The sequence below is a fragment of the Xiphophorus hellerii genome, chromosome 21 (genome assembly GCF_003331165.1).
Source record: "Xiphophorus hellerii strain 12219 chromosome 21, Xiphophorus_hellerii-4.1, whole genome shotgun sequence".
Lineage (NCBI taxonomy): Eukaryota > Metazoa > Chordata > Actinopteri > Cyprinodontiformes > Poeciliidae > Xiphophorus > Xiphophorus hellerii.
In genome coordinates this window covers 18,492,935-18,517,093 of record NC_045692.1, presented here as the reverse complement: position 1 = coordinate 18,517,093, position 24,159 = coordinate 18,492,935, and the positions used below count along the sequence as shown (strand labels likewise).

General features: G+C 41.4%; 1 protein-coding gene across 4 annotated transcripts in view; it reads right to left on the bottom strand.

The window, feature by feature from the left end:
• gli3 (GLI family zinc finger 3) overlaps positions 1–24,159 on the bottom strand; it is a 123,050-nt gene that overhangs the window by 33,803 nt on the left and 65,088 nt on the right. For all 4 annotated transcript variants that reach the window (XM_032550729.1, XM_032550732.1, XM_032550730.1 and 1 more), the window contains exon 4: positions 19,486–19,591. In XM_032550729.1, the coding sequence (XP_032406620.1) occupies positions 19,486–19,591 (106 nt within the window). The remainder of the gene's footprint in view (positions 1–19,485; positions 19,592–24,159) is intronic.

Below are 24,159 nucleotides of genomic sequence, written 5' to 3'. Positions count from 1 at the left end.
AATCAGAGGGGAAGCGTTAGACCGAGCTCACCGCTGGCCAGAGCAAGACAAGCAAAGCTACACCACAATTCTCCATAGCTCAGATCGCTTGCAGTTGAAACCAAACAACGAACTGCATGAGATGGATCCAAAATCCTCGTTTTTTTTTTTTTTTAAATGGAGAAAAAAATAACAGCAATGTCAGGCTTTTCTTGGGGTTTTTTTCTGAAGGAAATGTGAAGCGAAGTTGAGAAAAATTGAGAAAACTTCTCAAGAGCCAAGTTTAGCAAGAACTAATTTGTCTCCCTCCTTATAATTGGTTAGGAGGGCCTGGAAACGCAGTAATGATGGCCTTCACCACAAAGGCCTTCCCTGGAGGATCCGCAGAAATCCACATATCAGCCAGACATTAACAGGCTAAAAGATTAGACTGAATTAGCCCCTCAGCTTCTCTGTGGCTCCCCCGGTGGACCGGTCTACTGCGACAAAGGACCCCAGGAGAAGGAGAGGCTGGCTGAAAGATGAAGGCAGGGAGGGGGAGAGGAGCAGTGCGGGTTTAAGAGGGGAGAGGAGGAGGAGATGGAGAAGAGAATGAGACCTGGCCTCTCGGTTTGTCTCAGAGTGACCTTGAGCTAGGCCGGGGGGAGCGGAACAGCCTAATTACAACCTCCGCCCTGTCCCCTGATCCCCCACCAGCCCCTTTGTCCCTCCACTCCACAGCCCCTCCTAATGAAAGAGCTCAGGCCAGGGTCAATAATGAGCGACCGAGGAGTGGAAACGGCGCACAGACGCATGCAGGACACATGTGAGCACAAACCTCCAGAACATCCTCCAGGAGATGTTCTGTAATTAGCCACAAAAAGGGGCTGCAATGGGACGATTTATAAAGCTTTCACTTCGCTCAGGTGTGCGACATCGTGCCTCGTGATGCTGATGTAATCTATGATGGGAAATCAGCGAAACCCTCAGAAAGGCATCCGAACTTTTCAACGTGACCGCCCGTTTGTTTTCCACATTCCAGTTCGCATTCTTTCGCACGGTAGCAGATGAGTAATTTCTTAATTCCTCCGCCCTGCTACCGGGCCACGGCGAGGCCATCTTCAAAACAGAAAGAAAAAAAAAACAGTGACGGTGCATGAAAGAGATGCGTTTACGATAAGCAAGCCATCAGCCCGCACGCCACCATTTACATGGCTCATTTACAGAGAACACGACACAGCTGCAGCTGACATTCACTTTGTTGTCAGGTAGGTGAGCAAATATCTCACACGTACACAGTAAAACTCCTTCAGTAGCATTTGTAGATGAAAGCAAACATGAAAAACCATCTTTGTCACCAACAAAAATTTGGTCCACCAATTTGGGAAATGACTAAAATCTTAATTTAATATGGCTTAGACTAATGGAAACCCAAAATACAACTTCTCCGAAACCTAAAAAAAAAGATTTGTAAGACTTTTAAGTCCTACAGTCAACAAGGTATGCCACAAAAGGTCATTACTTTAGTAGCTGGCAGTTTGCAGAAAACTATATACAAGGATATTGATGGAAAGTTGTGTGGAAGGAAGAAACTGTGTACAAAAAAGGTGCACAAGCAACTGGAAAAACTGAAAAACCCTATTGAAGATTATTGAGGATTGTGAAGTAAAACCCACTGAAGAGTTTAGGAGACATTTTTACTGTGGTTGTAGTCAGAGAGCAGCTGCTACACACAGATACTTCCTGGACTGACACATTATTGGTCAAGCTCAGTCTCATCTAAGTTTAGGAGAAAAACTGGACTGTTGCTCAGTCTGAAGCTCTCTTATCATATGAAAGCAAAGTTTGCATTTCATTTGGAAATAATGGTCCTGGAATCTGGAGGAGTAATGGAGAGGTACATAATCCATATGCTTTAAGTCCAGTGTGAAGTTTTTATTTTCAAGTATCATTTGGCCCTTTTCCACACAGCCATATGTACCAGAATCTGATGTAATGATAATTTTGTTTGTTACACTTTTTCCTTTCACTCAACTTTCCATTGTGTTATACTTGGATTTAACACTCTGACCAGCTTTTTCAGCAAAAAAAGCTTTTTCAGCACATTTACCATAATGGTAAAGACTAATAATATGATTATAACATATCTGCATTCATAATGTTTTTTTGGTTGGTCTTGTGTAATATTCTCAGTTTCATTTGCGGTAAGCCATAACCACCAGCATTTAGCAGAAATAAACACCTTAAGTATATACATTTTTATAGAATAGAATAGAACAGAATAGAAAGTTATAGAAAAATAAATAGAAACCTGAAAGTCTGAATCAAATTACATAAATTAACTTTTTGATACATTTCTAATTTATTGAGATGCACTTACAATTTACGTTTTTATATCTATATATCTATATCAAATTAGATATGAAAAAGATCACTGAGTCTGTTAAAAGGTGAAAAGGCCAAAACGTGGTTTGAAGGGAGGGGAGGACAGTTCACTTGGAGCATGAACAGAAGTCAGCGGGAGCATGTGAAGATGTGAACTATGTGTTGGGGAGGGGAGGGTAGAAGAGGAAGACTTACAGCAGCGCGGGAGCTGGACAAGGAGAGGAGAACAAAGATGTCTCAGGGGGTACAGAGCCAGGTGTGAGGGGATTTCAGGAGGACAGCTACGAGATGGATAGCTCAGAGGAGCGTGAGCTATCCAAGACGGCGGCCTGATGCTGAGGTTTTCAGCTCCTCTCTGCTGAGCCACGATCATCTTAGCATCTGCCAGCGTGCATTAATCTACGTGACAAATGGAAAGGAATCTGACAAAGAGCCATGTGTGTGTTTGTGTGTGCAGGAATGCTAGTCGGGTGTTTGGGTGTATGTGCCTGAGAAATAGAGTGTTAGATACACCTGATTTGAGATTTACATCAAAGTTGCACCTCAGGCTCCTTCTTCCCAGAGAGAAAATTCTACTTCACATGTTCCTTCTTCTCCTCATACTGTTGCTTTACAATTCCTATTAACGTACACAGAGCACATCCGGCAAACATGGCACAGGGACAGCCTGAGCTTTTGCACATATGGAAGCCATTTCCTTTCACGTGGCCTCGATTATACCAGCCAGCGCCTCTTTTAAGGCAGTACATGTTTGCACTGGGCGGCCTGCGGGTTTTAAACTGTCGTCTAATTTCACCAGATGAAAATACACTTGTAAGCGTGCATGTGCGCCAAAATGACTTCGAGGTTTTACGGAGCACTGCGTGTTCGCACAGGCAGGCCTTGACTCTTAGTTTGGAACGAGGCTGTATCAACACTATTAATTTTTGGGTAGAGAAAACTGCAAAAACAACACAGTTGCGGGAAACGCTGGTGACTACGCTCAAGCAAAGAAGGTATCATTGTGGTGCGGCAGTTAGACCTGGTGGTATGGGCACAGCGGTTGGCTAAAATAAGAGCCGAGCGTTGCCAAATGCTTGCAGTTCAAGTTAGAAATAGATAAATAGAAAATACAAAAAATGTCCCTTATGAGGGCTTTGGAGTTCAGGCTCTATGAGGCAACAACTGCTGCAATGGAGAAGAGGAAAAATAAAAGTCAACATTTAAAACCAAACAATTGCAGGCTCTTCTAGGATATTCTTTAAAAAAAAAACATACCCTGTCCTTAGCAGGACGGTATATAAGTGTGTATAATTTTGCCAAAATGCCGCTTATCTCACCAATTTGAGATCATATGTAGTACCACAAGTTTTCCTAAAGGTTTGAATGAACTATTTGGAACATGCACACGCTCACACCTGTGGCCACAAGGGGCTGATTGATGTGAGAACTGTTGTTTTTTTTCTCTGTCAGGTCGTCTCCTGACTGAGGCTGACAGCATTGCACATCCACTCCCCCCTCCAGGCTCACCTCAGCCTCACTACCTCACAGATACCCGCAGCCCCACATACACTCGCAAACCTCCAAACCCACCCAGCCGAACAGCGGCACAATGCTGCCGCGACCGCTCTGAAAGCCTAAACCAGAGAGGAGGAAAAAAAAAAAGAGAGAAGGGCTCCTGACAGCGGAAACAGAAGCACTTTAAAGCTCCAAACCCTTTCACTCAGATCAAAGGGCCAAAGGAACAGAGCCAGCTGAGACCCAAGAAGAGAGGAGAGGGAGATGAGACAAGGGGAGAAAGAAGACAGACACAGTAGAGACTGGGAGACACAAACAGGTAGAATGAGTTCTTGATGATTCAGTGGGAAAGTCTTCATTAAGTTCCACTTTTAACGAACATTTCACATATTTTGTGCTGCTTAAACAGAAGTCATGGATATATTCTAAAAAGGAGTGTTTATACCAAATATTGGTACACAAGATTTGCTTGAGTGAAGTTCTTAAAAGGTGCTTATAGATCTTATATTTAACTCACTTTACTCTAGTCCTCAATTTTTACATTTCTCTTCTTAAACATATCTGAATAAAATCCTCAGGTCATTAGAAGAAATCTGTGAAACATGGCTGAAAACTGAGGAGGTACCTCAGCCATTTGATCAGGTGCTTTGGAGCAGGGACACATCCAAAATTTGTAAGACATTGGCCCTCTAGGACTCGAGTTTGACACCTCTGCTCTAAACGTCTTCATTATCAGATCCAGCTTGGATGTAGAATTTGCAGTGGATCCCTTTAACAGCAGGTCAGTTCAGCATTCGACTTGAAATAATGTTTTGTTTGTGAAATAGCTCTCATTGATGATTTGGATCAACCATCAAAAATGTAGTATATGTTTGTACAATTGAAAGTAAAATGTAAATATAACTGATATCAACTCAACCATGAATTTGACCATCTTGGCCCCGTAATTGAAACTTTACAAAACAACTGTCATTGACAAAAAAAAAGTCAAAAAAGTCAAAAAAAAAAGAGCATGATCTCTAAAATTTAGGTTTAGTTTTATAATTTAAGACAAATCTTCCGATTTTCATGGTCCCCAGTTGGATACATGTGAAAAACCAGATGTGGCCTGCAAACTGTAAAATGTCCATGTCTGGCGGAGCATGATAGACAGAGTGGAGCTGCAACAGCACAAGTCTTTACCATGTGGTCATCTACTGGAAGTCCAATGTGGTGTTGCAGAAGTAAACATACACTCCCCATGTTGACAGTAATGGTACTTGTGGGCCTCCACATGTTGTCTCAGAGTATACACACCAGCTACCATACACTTAAGAAGTATTGCATAAAAAGTTATGAGTCATCAAGCACGTTTCAATTTCAGATGAAGATACATTGAGTAAAAACAAAAAACACTTTCAAGTGATTATTTCTTTTATTAAGGAGGACCCGACATATCCTGGGATTAGCCATTGCAACTTTCAGTTTAAGTTCACAAGTTACACCAAGGCCTGATTAAAACGAGTACAATCCAAATATCACTGAAGTCGTACGGGTCGAACAGCATAAAGTATGAGGGAGAAAAAGAACAGGTTTATAAGAAAGATGTTATCCACAAATGGAGAAAACATGGAACACTGGCGAACCTCCTCAGGCAAGGCTCTGATGACTTATTCAGGAGGTCACAAAAGAAAGCAGAACAGCGGAAGCACTGCAGACTTTGCCTCAGCAAGGATTGGTGTTCATTATTCAATAATAAGAAATGGCAACAATGGGAAACTTTGAAGGCCAAAACCACTGCTGGACAAGAAGAACACAAAGGTACGGTTCTGTAATTTTTCATACGACTGCTAGTTGTTCAGGTATGTCTTTCCTATCACTGCAAAACACAACAGTCTAATTAAAACCAAAGGTCTGTTTTTACAGCTCTGATGCTGGCATATTAAATAAGAGATCATTTATCGAGTCCCAACAGAACATAATGTCCAGAAGCTGCTTTTGTTACTCGACAGGGCAAGTTGTGAGCCTGGCAGGGTTTTGGTGAAGTTGCCAGGCATCAAGAGAAACTATGCCACCCCCCCCCCCATCAGAGCTGCAAGGTCTCTGTGTGACCTCTTGACATCAAAGGCCTGGGTGGGTCCAGCTTCCTATTCATGGTCACATCGAGCAGGATTCCCTCTCGGTGGGATGCCTCTGGAGGCGTGCCAGACATTCCCATACAGCGTAGACACACAGAAGAGCTTCCCCCAGCGCTGCTCGCATGTTTCACTCACATCATCTAAGAGGCAGCGGCGGCGGAGGCAGCAGCAGGTACACACATGCAGTCGTCCACGCCCGGGCGAAGCACGTATCATTTCTACGCTCCTGGAGTGGTAATGTATTTATCAACAGGACTCAGAGAGTGTGACAGGTTTATGTCATAACAAACGGGTCCAGGTGTCAGAGCTTCTGTTTCTGTGCACAAACCTCATCGAGCAAGGGGTCACACACACGCGTGCACGCACACAACATGTGCTTCCTGGTTTAAATTAAGACCCCCTGTCTGCAAAGTTAGAGGATTATTCTTTATCGCACCACATCTTTTCAGTTGTTCCTTTTTCTGAACGGAAAAAGTCGATGCCTTTTTATTCCCACACTCTGTTTTGAAAAGCCATTTTTCCACACCGCAATTAAATGTAATTTTCAGCCATTGAGATAAGAATGTCTACCGAAACGAATCAGCCGAGAAGGCAGCAGAGAAGAAAGAAAACTTGAAAGTGAAATTGCACAAAATGAGCGGGCCATTTTTCCTGTAATTTCAAGTGGGGCTGGAGTCAGAGAACAGACATGGGGCGAAAAAAACAAAACAAACAACAGTTTTCTCCCCATGCTTGATTCTGGTTTTCACCAACTAGCCGACAGCGCTGAATGGAATATTTTGCCTTTATCTATACTAGGCACATACAGGTGCATTTCAACTAATCTGAAAACTATTTTTTGTTCATTTCAGTAATCTAATTCCAAAAGTGAAGCACGGATATTAAAAAGTTTCTCTGAAAAGTAGAACAACACATAAGCCAGATTTTTTTTAAAGCATTTTTAAGACTGTCACCCTCAACAAGGAAGTCACTGCTAAAAATGCTTCCACTTTTGACTGCCCTGTCTCCAAGCATATAAATAGAAAGTTTAGTGAAAGGAAAACATGGGGTAGGAAGAGGTGCAGAAGCAAAGTCCTATTTGGAGGTGGAAGTAAAGTTAGTTTTTAATTAAGAGCTCATCATCTGAAGAAGAGTTGAAAGGCATAGGGTCTGACCGAGGGTTTTAGAGCAGGTTTAATCATAATGATGTTTGACTGGTAAGTAAATTTGACCTTAACTGAAAGAGAATCTGTTGAATATTAAAACTTATTCAAAAGGAGCTCTGACCAAGTATTGAGTGAATATATGACATATAACACGACCTACTTTTTAGTATGTCAACATTTCTTGATTAAAATTCAGTTATTATTCGTCTTCTGTAATATTTAGATTTTCAGTGAAACTGTGTTTTTTTACCACACTTTTTCCTCCCACTTCATTTTTCAGTAATATATCTGAATACAGAAGCTTCTTTAATTTTGCCTTCTTGGTTCACCTGAAGTCCTTTCCCATGATTTTGTAGGCCACAACATGACATTCTTGTGCACAATAAAATTTGTGACAAACGTAATACTGTGATTTCATTGGTTGTAAACCAAATAGATCAAAATGAAATAAAAACCGTGTGTGTAATGAGTCAAGATGTTTTACATTTTTGGGTTACATTTCTGGCTTAAATGAACATTTCAGGGATATTCTAATGGACTGATGCACCTGTTTGGGGTTGATTGCTTTTCTTTTCCAAGCAGCAAGGTAAGCACAGGTGGAATTAGCTCTCAGTGAGCGCTCTGAGTTCCTCCAGCATGCCTCAGGCTAAAGAGAAAACTAGAGGGGACTCCTGGGTGTAAGAGTGTTAAACTTCTGAAAGCAGGGAGGAAGCGCATCTATCTTTCTTTTTCTTCTCCAGCATTGTCTCGATGGCCCCGGTGCCTGCACACAAACATCCAACTGACGCCTGCAGCCAAACAGGGCTCGGGTTCCACACCTACTCAGCCTTCACAGCCCGTCAAGTCGGGTAATGAGCGCACATGTCCGTGCGTGAGGCGGCAACCTACAGGTGAGGGAGGATGAGTGTGGCCCCGGGGCCGAGAGAAGCCCCTTCATTCCTCCCCCCCCCCGTCCTCGATTCAGCGCGTCACACTGGGCTGCAGAAATGAACAGCCGCACGGACGAACCCGAGCAAATCCCAAACAATGCGAGACAGCAGAGACACACAGCTGGGGATAGTTAATCCTTCAGACAGAGATCTGAGGTACAACAAGAGGGAAAAAAAAGAAAAGAAAGAAAGCGGGTCGGCTGAGACAACAGGAGCATCAGGTACAAGACAGAAATATGTGTTGCCTCCTCTGCACTGAGAAAATCTTCTATTCGGAGCCAAATCCATCACGTTCTCCTAACACATACTTCTTCTTGCAGAGGAGGGGATGGAGAGGAAATCTGGACGGAAGAAAGGCAAGCGCTGGTGGGAAAGTGAACAGACACAGCCTACTTTATTCTGGCCGTTTCATCCATCTTGTTGGGCTAATAAAACGTCAGGTGGAGTTCCTTGATATTTAATCATGAAGGGGTGCCTGAATGCGGGGTGGTGCAGCTTGATGAAGCTTTGGGAGGCTTAAACACAGAACTGCAGAAATTCTTTGGACAGACCCCGAAAGGAGGACATTTCAAAAAGCGGCTACTTTACAAGCTTACTGCATATGCTTCTGCTTACATTTCCATAATATTTCAGGTTTGTGTTTTCAAAGTTTCCAGATCTTTTTTGTTCATAAATAAAATACAATAAATACAAAAGTTTATTGTAAATTTAGAAGCAACTAAATGCAAAGAGATGAATGGATGGATGGACGGACGGACGGACGGACGGACGGACGATATTTTCTACGCTTGTCTACATTTAGCAGACAATAAATGAAACTTTCCTGGTCTCCATAGCAACTCGATTTCGGCTCAGCTCATGACAGAGGCAACATGTCTTTCAGAGGAACCTTCCCAGTACGGTTCCATTAAATACACCAAACTTTCCGTCCTTATTTACCAAAGGTCACTTCCAGATTAAGGTCAAAGGCATGGCGGACATGCAACAGGAACCTCGCTGTATTCCCATGCAGCTGCATCCAACAACTCTGCTTATCCGAAACGCTCCCGCCGGACAATCGCAATGTAAAACCCTTCAACCTCTCAGAGAAAAGCCGGGTATCATGGGAGATGAACAAAGTGAGGGGGGTTCCTCTATGGCTCCTGCTTCAAACAACATCAGAAGAAGAAACTATTTTCTACCACGCCATCAGACGTAATGGATGCCACATGTGACGACTGACATAATGAGAAGGATTGCTTTATGTGACATTTTTTTAATTTTGCGGGGAGAGAAGTCGTTTCTTCCCACACTGGCAGACCCGGAGCCCACACCAAAAAGCCTCCTATAACAAACATGTGGTGATATTTCACACTGTGTTCATTTACTTTCCCCTTCAATCATTTGTGGGAGAGTCCGAGCAAAGGAGTGATGTAGGAAAGGAAGGGTAGAAAGGGTGGAAAATGAGCAGAGTTGGAGTGGATTTATGACCCTGCTCCCGAGGTCTCGTTACTTGCTATAACTGCCCCCCAGAGTGGAATCGTAGGTTCTGGAGCCCAGAGAGTAATGGAAATTCCACTTTTCTGCACGGGTCCAGCAGGAACTCTGTGGAGCGCAGGTTGAGCCCAAAGAGTAAAAACAGAACAAAAATAGCAAAAAGAAAAAGCCAACTTAAAATAGATTATTCTACATTACGCAAACATTTCAAAAATACTCCAAACTCCTCTTAGTGTGGAAATGTCAAACTTTTCTTTTTAACTTCTAAATAATTGCTTGTGTGGTGACACATAATGTGGCGCGCTGTAGGGAAAAGCTATTAAGAAGCTCTTAAAACTGACAATGTGCCACACCCACCAAATATAAGACGGCTGTTCTCTAACTCCACAAGGACATTAGACATTAGTAAGCTCTGCTAGAGTAGAACGTCACTAAATTTAGAATTAGTACAAATTATTATTATTATGGACATTGACTTAATCACCCAGCATTTATGATTAATAAACTATAAAATTAATGTAGAGTATGTAATTTTATTTTACAATAAATCTTGTTGACATTTTGTGGAAATAATAATTTATTATTATTATTATTATTATTATTATTATTATTATACAATTGCAATATGAAACCTCCTTTGGTCCACTTGATGTGCAGTCGAGTATTTTTTAAGTATTATTCAGAGCATAATTCAAGTTTGAATTGGTAGTAACATTTATTAATTAATTAATATATTTTTTAATATAATGCTATTTTAATGCAGTAGCAAAGACTTAAGATGTAAACTGCAAATTGTGCCCAATAAATTATGATTAGGCTTTAAGTAAAAAATAAATAAGAAAAAGGAATAAAAATGCAAACAAAATATTATTTAATTATTTCATTCAACTGTTTTGCTTACCAGTGTTGAGCCCAATCTGCGACTGTTTTAATGCAAATTATGTATTTTACTGCAATGGCAGAAGCGTTTTCCTAAAAATTCTCAAATGTTTATGAAGAAAATTGCAGCTTAAATCCTGTAAAACACAATCAGCTCATACATGTAAAAAAGTGTAAATTTCTCTAGACTTTCAAGTTAAAAATGAAGGATTGCAAAGGAAATGTAAGGATAAAACAAAATGTGTAATTTATGCATATTATGGATTGTTATTTAATTTCCGAGGAGTAACCCAGGTTGCTTTGCACATTTTATTTTGCTTTGGTGCTGCTTGAGAAACAGTTTTGCAAAGTGAAAACAGTCAGATAATCAGATTAATTAAGAGAGACGTAAATTTAAATGAAAAACAAAAAAACTGGAAGAACTGCAAAAAGAAATTAAATGACAGGAGAAAGATTAAATTAATACAAACTAATCCTTACATATAATTTTGATGCAAATTCTGGGGAGAAGCAGTCATGTTCCAATAAGTTGCCATTTTTATTCTACTTTTTAATTTCAGGCAGTAACCCAGGTCCTAATGCAAATCTCCAGTATTTCAGTGCAGCAGGAGAAGCAGGTTTGAGATGGGAAAATAAAATGCAAATGCTGCACAGCTGATAAACAACAGCAAATTTAATACAAATGTAAATTTATTTTCAGTGTTTTAGTTAGAAATGAAAGATGCAGAATTGCTCAGAAAATTAAAAGATGAAACGAAAGATTAAATTATTTCAGAACCGCCTTTTTTGTATTTGTGTGTATGCACGTGCATGCACGGCTGCACACACATCCCCACACGCCCAGTCACACACACATTAACGCAGCGCTGTTGGCACCTGCCTGTTATCTCTCCCCTTCAGACCTGGTTTCTCCATTGTGCTCCTTGGGAGAGCTACAAATTGAGATCTCAAACATGAAGAGGGGGCAAATGACTCGTATAGAAAATCAAATCCGCTAATGTGTAACATGTGCAAATTTGCAGGGCCTGTATTAGAGATTAATGTGTTCTCCTTTTATCAAAAAATGTACCCTTTTCAAAGCTATTTTTCATGCACTTTCAATTTAAATTCAAAGAAGCAACGGTGGAAAAAAAATATATTTATTGAAAAAAATAATCGGCACAAATACTATTAATTCCAATGCATTTTGGAGATTCAAAACCATTTTAAAGGGATTAAAGAGAGGCACAAAAATGTAATAAGTGAAGGAGAAAATACAAGCACTCAGGAAGGCAGAAGCAGGCTTCAAAAATGGTTAATCCTAGTAGGTTTGAGTGGAGTTTTGGAACATGTCTTCACAGAACTCCACAGGTAACGACTCAACCCTAAAACCTTTACAGGCCTTGTCAAATTTCTGCTGCGCTGAACTCGATTCTTTTTTTTTTTTTTACTCTCTTTCAACTTGCTGGATCCATCATCCTCAAAATACACAGGTGCTTTAAAATATCACGATCCTGGACACACACACACACCCACCCCCCCCCCCCCACACACACACACAAAAAAAAAGGCTACACTACCCATTTTAGGCTTCTGAAACCAGTGTATCACAAAAAATAGATATACTGTAACTTCAATCTGCCCACATTTCTGCTTAGCCATTTATCTCCTTTCTCTCTAAATCCTGAAATTGCCTCAGAAAAAAAATAATAAAAAAAGGAATCGGTGCACAACTTTTTTCCTTTTTTTTTTTCTTGCTCCTGAGAAAATTGAAGAGGCTTTATGTCAAATACGGCTAAAGTCAGCCTCTCCATATCAAACAACGCAGCACGAAAATTACTGTGGCAATGATAAGGCTGCCAGATAGAAAGAGAGAAAGAGAGAAGAGAGAGGAGAAGGGAGGAGGGGGGGACTGAAAGGAAGTGACTCTACTCAATTATGCTGCAAAATTGGTATGACTGAATATTTTTCATTCAGGTGACCGATGGTATCAGTGAAACTGCAATGCAGATAAATAAAAAGGAGCCTTCTGTCAAGAATAAACACCATTAATCATGAAGCCTGCGACTGCGTGACCGCCTGTCCCCCTGACTTACTCCAAAGAGAGAGTATTAAAGAAAGGAAGGAAGGAGGGGAGTGCTGCACAGGGGTGACCCGTGAAGTCACACCGACTGGGTTCTGGACAGTTAGAAGAGGAAGATGAAAAAGCAGCCTTTCGTCTCTCCGGCCTGTGTGACAGCAGCCATATCTAGGCAGAGATTATCAGATTTGATTAGGGAATAATCCATGATTCATGCTGTAATTTATGGCTTCACTTTGCTTCCCAATCTGGAACAGACAGTATTCACATATGAAATTACTGGAAAACACGCTGCAGATTCAGAAAAAAAAATCAAAAAATCAAAAATTACAAAAAGTCACCTTGAACATGCAACCATGAGCAGCCAGGGGATGAAAGTGCATCTCTCCTCCAGTGCAGCAAAAGCTCGTTTTCTGTTTATTGTTTCGCCGCTTGTGTGTGTGCCTCCGCGCGTTTTTGTGTGAGTGTTCAACGCTCGGCCTCGTCCCATCTGGAAGGAGGTGTTGAGATAAGAATGTGGTCTTTATGCTAAGCAACACGCCGCTCCGTTATGCAGCAGATTGGGCCATGTGACAACAGTTTATGTAAATACTGAAGAGGACAGTAAGAGGGGAGGCATGTGAGGAGGAGATTCTCTGGGATGCAGACCAAAAATGAGGCTGAATTCAAAGGTTAAAGAGGTGATTCAAAGCATTACTGCCATCCTGCTGCTCTGTTACTGCAGTGATGATTATTTTTCTTTAACTTTAAGAGGAAGAAAAAGTTTCATTTAAAGGGGCAGTATTATGTAAAATAAACTTTTTGAGCTTTAGATCATGTTGTAATGTTATTCCTTTATCAAAAACATACCTGGAATGTTGCCTTGAGAAATCCTTTAGTCTGCTGTTGCAACCATTCAGCTGTACAAAACGCTTGGTTGGACTGAGTGCCGCAGTTTTCAAGTTACTGAGATTCCACCTGACAGAGCAGTCCTCCCTCACAACTTCCCCACTCAGCTCCTTCAGACTAGCCAGGAGCAATTAGCAAACACCCCATGGAAGTGAGCATCTGCTGAGCTCGTTATACTAGCTACAAGCCTGGAAGTTCCTAACAGTTTTTGCGTTGAAAAACACAGGTGGTAGGGGCTTAGACGCATCTAAAAAATGGACACTGACTTCAATTGAGTCCAGTGAACGAAAGAAGAAATGTTCAAATGACATTAACAATTATCTGAAGTTTCGACGCCTTGAGTGTAATCAACCAGAGGTCAGTGCTTTTAGCTACCTGGATAAACATTGTGGGCAGCGTCCAGCATCCAGCGACACCCAAAGCGGTGAACTGGTTGCAAGGATGACCCCCATATTCAATCATTGAACACAAATAAGGATGGTTGACTTGGTGACCCCTAAATACTAACTACTCTTTGCTGCTGTTCTCTGACAAAACTTTCTTTTCATTTTGCTCATGCTGGGAAGAAAAAATACAGGCCCTCCTCCTCGTCCAGCGTAGTGGCTAAATGAAATAGGACCCCTGTGTCACGTCATATTTTTACCTCAGGGGAAAAGAAATTCATTGATTGCTAATTAAAAGTTCTTAGAAACTCCGATCAATCTCAAAAGGGAGAGTATAAAAGAAGCTACATTCATTTTAGGAGGACTGTATGAGTAGCAGTAATTGTAACACTGCTAATTTAGCTGAAAACTATTTAGGAGAAATATTTTCCCCCACAAATGAGGGTTTTTAAACATTATACAATATATGTTTTTTGAAACATTTTTACACATCTTTATTTGAAAGCTCATTAAAAAACTGAGTATCGTAAGCAACAGCTTTAACTGCCTTAAACTCCTTCCAGGTTTATTGTCTTCTGAGCTGAATCTAAACCATAATTTGCAGCAGTTCACACAGTCGTACCTTCAGAGTGTGTTCCAGTCAGGCTAAGATGGCAGCTGAACAAACATGCTCCTGAATGGGCAAACTATACAACTGGGGAACAAAGAGACACACACTCAAAGCCCCAGTTTGTTTTCTGTAATGTCTGAAAATGCAGAACCCATGAGTTGGAAGTGTGAAGCTTCCAGATTTCTCAGAATTAGCAAAAGAAGAAGACGGGACAAAATGCAAGAACGGATATGTTGTCATGACTTTACACAAAAATTATGTTCAGCACCTTCAAAGCATTCTAAATTAACTCACTTTTCCTTCATTCTTCGGTAAATTTGCGCACAGTGAGCAAGTCAAAAGGTTGCAAGTCAATTGCCCATCCTGTTGGATTGGTTTGTGGTTTTAGTGGCACCCCCATTCACAGCACGAGGGCCCGGGACTCCAGAGTAAACTCTGCAGCCGATAATTGACTTGTGACAAATTCCTCTGTTTGTTACGGGCCGTCTCCGGGTGACCGAAGACTGGCATTACACTGCATGGGGGCGGAGGGATGAAAGACATGGCTTCCAAAAAGGTCCCGTTAAGCCGAGTCCTGCGCCAGTGGTGGTGCTAGAGGGGACCAGAGCTTCTTATGGAGGGCCCAATATGCACTTATCTATGTGTTTGTTTAAACAGGGAACATCTTTTCTGGATGATGTAAATATTTGATGTAAAAACTCCAGATTTTACAGACTCAGCTTTCCACAGATCTCAGTCCTTTATATTTTAAAAGGTGTTGCACTAAAGTTTATTATGTGGTTTTGGCAGACATTTCCACTGTGGGCAGGGCTTATGTGTGAAACGTAGAAAAAGGAGGGAAAAAGGAAGGAAGGTCAATAGAAAGAAAAGAACAAATAAAGGAATGAAGGCAAGAACTGAAAATAAGGGAAGGATACCACAAAGGAAAGGAAGAAAGGATACAAAAATAAATTAACTCCTGGAAGGAGCAAACAAATGAAAGGACATAGAAAAGAAAAAAACAAAAGAAGGACACTAAGGAGGGAGAGAGATAGGACACAAGAGAAGGAGCACATAAAGAAAAGGAAAGATACTAGGGAGGGAGAGAGAAAGAAGGAAAGGATACAAACAAGAAAAGAAGAGGACAGCAGAAGGAAAGAAAAATGGAAAGACCAAAGGAGACATAATAAAGGAAGGAAAAAAAGATACATAGAAGGTACAGTTGAAACCCGATATGTACACACACAAATAAAAAGACACATTTTTTTTCTCACTCTGAAGTTAAACGTGACAAAACTTTTCTTGTTTTAGGTTAGTTAGAATTACCCAAATTATTTCTATTTGCTAAGAAGATGGGAAGTAAGGAAGGGAAATAGGTAAGAAGGAAAGAAGGAAGAAAGAAAGGAAGGAAGGTGAAATACAGAATAACTGTCTGGAAAACCAAATATTTTGGATGTTCTTGTTTATTTTCCCCCTTCACTATCAAGACCTGGAAAACCACAAATTGATATTCCAGACATTCCTGATCTTGCTGTCTAGTGAGGCTGAATAAAAGCTGCATCTGGATCACAGAGACAGTAGAAGACCGACACCTGGATTCAAGACGGAGAAGACTTCATCTGGACTAGGATCAGACCAGCTGGCCTGTGAGGCTTTAGTTAGGAAAGTTCTTGATCTACTCAGGTGAAGATGTATTTTTTTCATGCAAGCATGTAAGTTTTGTTTGTAAAAGCAAAAGAAAGGACCCCCACCACCTCACCTGACCCTGAGGCTGTAATATTGGCACACTGGTACCTTCCCCACATGAATTCATAAACTAAACGATTAGCCTCTGTCTGTAATTGCGTTCTCCCTTTCTTAATAGAGGAGGTGAGGTAAAGAGCAGGGGGGAAAAAAACAAAGGACAGTTAATTTCTGATTTCCTCTGCTCATTTGAAGGCAAATTAAGTGTCAAACAGCTAATACGAAGCATATTTCATTTTATGAGCTTTTAATTTAATTCCACCGCCTCATATCACCGGAGCCCCGTTAGCTGTTCGCTGCTAACGCCTGCTTCTAGTCTAAAAACGAGGGGCCATAAATAAACATGTTTCAATTAGGCCCTTCACCGTAATAGGATGTGATTCTGTTCATTTGCCGGTGGTGGATGTGTCGCTGTGGCAGAGAGGAAACAAGCTGCTGGGCGTTCACCGTGTTTTTTTGGACGCCCGGTGGTGGCTGGCTCACGCGGCACGGCGGGGGGAAGCTGACTGGATTGATGGAAGTGCCGCAGGGCCAACCCAACTGTAATTACAGGCCGTAATGAAAGGTTGCATGGGGAAGTACCGCAATAATAGTCCCTGTGTACTTAGGCATATCTTTGAGAAGGCTAATAACGATTAATTCTGCACACGGTTGGGGAACTTGTCTTAAAACAATTCAATATTTCACCATAAGCCGCCTCTTGTCCGCAGTTTCCCTGGAACGGCGGCGATACATCGACTGCTCCTACTTATTTGCTTGCGTCTGACTGCAAAAAGCATTACTGAGCTCAATGCTTAAGTCCATTTACTCTTTTGGCTGCAGCTTTGCACGCGTAAAAGTTCAGCACCAGAAGACCGGGATGTGCAATTAACTCCAATTTGCCATCAGGTGGTTTCTTTAATACCACATGTGACAAGTGCTTCTTTTCACTGAGGAATTTGGTGCTGCTTTTTAATAAAGCTTGCAATATTGCTTCTTCGCAACGCAACAGCTTTACAGCTACTAGATATCGTGCTTTGCAGGAGTACATCTACCCAGTGAAACTTTGTTTACAAAGAAAGATCTGTCCGAAATTTACGCTTCTTAATGTGGCACCCTAAAAAAAATTTAGTACAATTCTCAGAAGACTTTATTTAGCAAATCCACCTGTGTGCAATTTAATCTCAATAGAAATACCTCTGTTCTTTAAAGGTCTCAGTGGTTTATTAGGGAACATTAGTGGACAAACAGCATCATGAAGATGAAGGAACACAGCACATAGGTCAGGGAGAAGGGGTTGGATTAGATTAAGGCAGAGTTAGGTTTTAAGGGAATATTTTAAGGTTTTAACATCTGTTGGAGGATGATTCAATCCATTCTGAGATGATGGAATGAGTACGGAGGTAAAAGCCTTCCAAGTCAGGCCAGGCAACGGACGTCCGGGTGACTTTGGAGAAACTTTAGAAGTCAACGTCTCAGGTCTGAGAAGTCGTAAGAGTAAAGCATGAGCATGAGTAAAGCGTGAGAGACGAAGGTTATCTTCAACTGGTGCATTTAACACACCTGTTGTACTGAAATGACCTGAAACAGAGCAGATAAACAGTCTCCAACCTTGATCAGAGGTTTTGACATGTTTAACCCTGTCAGAACAGGGTAAACATGCAAGACGATCAAAATTATACAAAATGTCGAGTGTAGAGAGGAAAAACAATATCCATCATTCAAATTTCACTATCCATTTTGTGAAACATGGTGGCGGCAGCACCATGCTGTGGAGATGCTTCTTTTTTCCTTCAACAGGAATAAAACCTCAGTTGGGAAAATCAGGACAATTCTTAACCAAATACTCCAGAAATCTAGTTTTTATGCAAGAATGGTAAAGTTAAAGGCAATGTTGAAAGAAAACCTGTCTATTTTTTAGCAGAAACAAGAAATCTGTTGTAAGACTTGAAATGCGCTTTATTTAAGAGACATTTTCTGTTTGTTAAATTTTTACTTGTAAAAAATAACTTAAGTTACAATTACATTTTATTATGTTGGTGTATCAAAGAAAATTCCACAAAATTACAGTGAGGTTTGTTTGGGGTCTGAAAACTTTTCCTAGTGCCTTGTAAAAGGCATGACAACGAGTTCACAGAGTCCATTTAAATGCGTTTGGCCACTCAACAGCTGCCTTATAATCATGACAAATAGTTTCCGTCAACGTCGCACGTCATATGAAACAGCTCGGAGCTTAATGGTTTGGATAAAAAGGCCTTAAGTAGCGAGGCAGAGTGCGGCCGTGTCTCCGGTGACAGCGAGCCAAGCGCACGGGTAATTCCCGTCCAAACAGAGTGACTGAAGACGGCGGCGCCGCGCAACCTCTCCGCCTTAATTCAATTCCCTGCCTTAACGTTGTCCCTCCGCCCTCTCCTCATTTTTCTCCCTCGTCTCCCTCCCTAACCTGTGCTCCACATCGCTCCAAAGCACTCCTGACGGATAACAAGCCCGGCTGTTTGTTTGAGCCCGTGTTGCCTGCGCGTGTTCGCCCCATTATCTCCGCATAAGCTAAATGCTAAATTATATTTGCCATTTTGTTTGCAGTGACATGGGACATCAATCACCTCCCTTTTTTTAGTCTTTTCTTTTTCTTTTTTTTAGTTCCTCCCTTTCTTCCTCTGGTGCGGCAGGAGAGGTTGAGAGGTGGGGTGGGCTGGAGGTAGGGGGGGTATAAAAAATTCATTACGCTTAGTGGCACATCAGCAAGGGAGAGATATGACTCCTGGAGGAAAAGGAGGGAGGATGGGGGGGAGTTGATAATGATAAAGAATATCAAACATAATGCGGCCCAAGTAGCTGCCCCATTCAATTTGTCCTCATAGCGCCATGATCGCTTCCTTCGCCTGGAAAACAAGCGCCGCAGGGACAATGAAGCAGCTAGTAGTGGTGCTTACTACTTGGATGCAAAGAATACAAATGATGAAGGTACGGTGAACAGAAAGAAAGAAGGAAAGTGCTTTTGAAGTTCTTCTCTGACCCACCCAGTCTCCAGTAAGAGTCACACCGACTGACCACCTTTGTCCTTAACGAGGAATAACGCCGTGTTTTTACCTGACTCTATATATTTGATAGACTGAACAGTCAAGAGCCCATCTGTGTCTGTCAAAGACGGGTTGATGTCGGCAGAGGCATCACTCCCCGCTCCTCCTGACAGGGCTTGATCATGAGAACCGGGCGCGCTCCCAGGCTCCCCTTGGCCCCGCTCTCATTTTCATGTCTCTGACACATGTTCATTTGCTTCTCTGACATGCAGATCATGTTGCGCACGCACGGGGGCCGTGGCCTTTGATCCTGAGAGGCAGAGAGGACGCTCCACGCCCAGAGGCGGAAGGAAGTTTTCGGGGCTTGATTTGTATCGGTTGTGATCAGCGATATTTTAGGGTCTGTGTTTGTGTGTGTGACCGGTTTGAGAGACTTACACATGAAGAGGGTTTACGGGCGATGGCTCGTAGATGTAACGTCCCTGGGTGTGTCTGTCGTCAATTGGCACAGGAGGATGGAAGGTGGGGAAGAACGGTGGAGCGGCTGTGTGGAAAAGAAAAGAGAAAAGCAGACTTTCGTAAAACACTTCTTCATATTTCCATGTGAATTTCTTTAGGTAATCTAAAACCCAGCTGTAATGAAAGGCTGATGGCTATCTTTCAGTGGACCCACCCAAAATGAGAGTTCATTAAATGCTCAGAGCAAAAAGTGGCCAGCTCTGAAACATTCGCAGTGGAAGTCTGTGTAAACCTTTCTTTAGCTTCAGCCGTCTTTCCATCACCTCTCCGCTGAAGTGAAACAACCCCACAGCATGTTGCAGCCACCGCCATGTCTCACAGTTGAAACGGCGTGATGTGAAATATCTTTTTTTTTTGCAAGTAGGCCAAAATGTACGTTTGGTATAATCTGATCAGAGCACCTTCTTCCACAAACATGTTGGAAGAAGCTTACAATGCCTTACGTTCTTCCACTCTTCCAGCAAGGCAAGATTTTTCTGAGTCTTTCATAGTTTCAACTTACCAGAGCATTTTTTTAAGGTTTGCTATGTTTCCTGCATGGTTTGTGGCAAACTGCTAAAGGGACTTCCTGTGGTTTTCTTTTTGCCAAAGCCGAGATTTGTGGAGTAAAAAAACTAAAAGCTGTCCTAGTTGGCCTCATTCTCCCATTTGCTGTACAAAAGCAATACCATAGCATAATGCAGCCACCGCCATATTTTACTGCGGGAACAGTGTCTGCCATGCAGATTGTGAAGTGCTAATCTGCATGGCAGATGGTGTAATAAAGGCAGCCAAGGAAGTAAAATTTTAGTCAGTTATGAAAAGACGACCTTCTCCCACATTTCTGGCATTTTCTACTTGTCGCAAACCTCAACCATGGCTTCTTGTGCCTTTCTTTAAACAGTGGATTTCACCCATCTGTGTTGTAAATCTCAGTTATTATGGGCTCATTCTCTGATTATTGCTCTCCTTGCACATCACATACTCCCACTTTAATGGACATGTCTTGAAAGGTCTGCTATTTTGTCATGTCGTTGATAGATTGAACATTTTCCTGTGAGCTTTAATCCTTGCTTCAAGTTTTTTCCTAACTTGAGGATTGGACGTAGGGAAGAACGGTGGAGCAGCTGTGCAGCAAAGAAAAAGAGAAAAACCTACTTTTTTGAACATTTGTTCTTAAGTCCATGTGAGACCACTTTGCTAATCCAAATCACAGCTGCCATGAAAGGCAGAGCCTGATGGCTATCTTTCAGTGGACCCACCCAAAATGAGAGCTCATTAAACGTGCAGAGCTAAAAGATGCCCTGCTCTGAACCGTTTGTTGAGGAAGTCTTTCTAAACGTCTCAAGGCTGATAGAACTCAAAATAAGCAGCAGTAAATAACCAAAAGAAAAGCAGCCAAACGGCACATTTCTCACCGTGCCGAGCATAATGTGGTTTCACACAAAGGATAACATTTAAGTACAACCAATGGAACGCACCGAACGAGAACAAAAACATCCTTTTCCGGAGGCTTCTTTTTCTACAACCCTCCCCACTCCAACCAAGATAAAACATTACAACATTTGCATAATATGTGCTTGCAAGCTTTTCTCTATTTTTACTGCTGAAATTGAAACTCTTGCACCACATTCACACTAAAATCCCACATGTGTGCCACTCATCTTCCAACCTTAACTGAACTCCAAAAAAAAAACCTTGATGCTAAATCTGGATTTGGGTTCTAGAGCACCGACTTGTTCACTTCGGGACAAGTCGAAACAAGCGGACAACGAGTAGGAATCTTTCAACAAGAGCTGCCAACCTGAGTGGTGAAACTAAACAAAAAGGCCAAAGTAGAATTTCGTCTTCATTCACATCTCTTTTCCTGAAGCACGTGTCGGTTTATTGCCTGTTGCCGAGGCCAAGCTGCGTCTCGGCACCCTGAGGCAAAGCATGTGTCAACATCTGTTTAACTTCACTCAGCAAGTCTAACGCTGCTAGGTATGTGTTTTTACTTCTTGTTTTCGCCTGTAAACATTTGAGCCAAGTGGGCAGATGGCCAAACAGCGGGGGGTGCCAGGCAGTTACGCAGGAGTGGAGGCCATGACAAATGCAGCTGCATTACTGGGCAGCGCAGCAGGTGTTGATCAGGCGCTGCTTACCTCATCGTTCACTCATTTCACACAGACATTTAGTGCCAGATTGTGATAAAACACAGACAGTCGAGAAGTGATCTGGTTGGTGTTGTTTGCAATCCTACAGGATTAGGTGTAGGCATAAAGCGGGACTTCCTTAAAGAGCCAAACGAAAGAGACTTCAATAAAAAAGAAAAGGACGAGAAGCTGAAGTCAAAGTCGGGTGAGATCAGACTGAATGGAGAACCAAATGGAGTACCTGAAAACTCACTGAAGTTAAGCAAGATCTATGGATTAAACAAATTTATTTGCTTTGGAAATATTTCTGGTTGCACAAAGCACCAAGTCATCGCAAGGAAACTAAGTTCACCCATTACTTTTATTAAGGCAGCGCTGTTTAAAAACTAGTGTTAAAAAGTTACGATAGGCATGCATGTTAAGCAGCTGACTGCAGGCTAGCTACATCAGCAGATAGCCCAAGTAAGCATAAGAATTGCCATAATTTATCACTGGATCGTTCTGTTGCAACTTTCTATCATTGTAATTTTATGCCTTAGCATGGTATTGCTACTAGTACCAAAGTTCTGGTTGTTTTTGGAACTAGAGGCCTTATTTCAAAAGTAATTTTACAAAAAAGAGGGTGCAAAGAGAAAGAGAAGAAATAGCTTGAAAATAATAACCTAACATAGGAAAAGCACGACGAGAACTGTGGCCTCTCCACTGTAGGCTCTACTAATTAAGCTGCACAGATCCCCAATGGTAGCAAGGTTTATTAAGATTTTGAAAAGCAACCAATTTGAAAAATGTGAAGAAGTTTTTGGTCAAGCTGTTCCCTTGAGTTTTCTCTGTGTGGAGCATAAAGCTGCCCCTCCCCCACCTGCAGCTGCTGGTTAGCTAGTTAAAGAGAGTTACTGCACTTCCCCTAGCTTACAGTGAAAATAAGTTTGAATGTTTGCAAATATTATTCAGAGAGAAACACAGATAACAATCAAAGGTCAACACTGTTTTCAAAAGCTATCCAAAAATGTAGAGTTCATACTTATAAAACCCTTTTAGTAAAAACACTTAAAGCAAGTTTTCTGCACAAACAGCTCCTTCTCAAAACTGATGCAGCGGAGTTAGCGTGTCCTTTGCTTTAACATTTTTGCTCTAAGTGAAACAAATTTGTCCCTCTTCTCTTTTAAAGGTCTCACCTTTTAAGCCTATTTTTGAAACCAGGCCTGCCTTCAGAGCATCAAACAGATGCAACTTGAGTATTTTTAGAAAGATATTTACAGGTTCTCTTCAGAGAGTGACACGCAAATTTGTACAAGAGGCAGCTGTAATCTTCTCAAACTTCTTAATCTTGTAAACTGACTAACATAATAAATAAAAACACATAACTTAACTTGAACTCGTGTAGTTTTCTGGAAATATCTTCTTTTGTTTCTGTGTTAATGCATGAATGAAATTGTCATTTAGGGTCAGTAAAACTAACTGAAAGAAATATAGCAGTTTCCTTTAGGATTGGGTGTATATTTTAAAACTTAGTGTTATGATCCCGGGTTGTTTTGGAGTTTGATCTATTCTAGTTTGAGTATTCTGTGTTCTTAGTCTTTCTTAGTGTTTCTGGTTATGTTTATTTCTTGGTCATAGTTATTCTTACTCTAGATTAATTATGTTTCTTAAATCTAGTTATTCTTTAGCATTAGATTTATTTTTCCTGTCCCCCAGTCTACTCTCTCTCGCTCCCTGTGCCACTTTCCCTCTCCCTCATCCTCCTGTTCTCCTGCTTTAACTTTTCTACTTTAAAACAATTTTTTTATGATCTGTAACCACGGTAACAAGGTGTTGTTTTTACAATTGGGAGTAGCATTAGTATCTCAACAGCTCAAATAATACCTAAACTATGACCCCAAATCCCAAAGGAGTAGAAAAGCTGGCTTCATGAATGCAAAGAGAGAGAAGGAAGAAGTTCAAGGAAAATATCCCCGACTCCAAAGTCTCTCTGCCCGGCTTCCTCACCGTACAGTCAGGCAGAGATTTAAAGAGGGGTGAAAAAAGCAAACGAGGTGGATTAGCTGTGCTTGTCAACAATGAATGGTGTCATTCAGGACATACTATTGTGAAATATTGTCTCTGCTGCCTGGATTTTGAGCTGTTAGCATGACAGTCATGAGAATGTCAGAGTCGTCAGTCAGAGGCTTTTTGAGATTATTTGAAAAACCGACTGCTGTCCTAAATAACAGTTATTTGCAATAAATAAAGTAGTTTTGAATTGAACAGAATTGAATTTAGAGTCATGGCTGAATAAAACTGCACTCATTTTCAGTCTTTATTTGTAAAGATGTGTCTATATCTTCATAATCGTGCACCATTTTCTGTCGGTGTGTCCTAATAAAATACATTGAAGCGGGGAACTGTAATGTGACATCATGTGAAAGAGTCCAGAGGGGATGAACACTTTTGCCAAATTCTGTAACAAGTAAATGTAAAAGTTAGGCAAAGTTTTAATCCA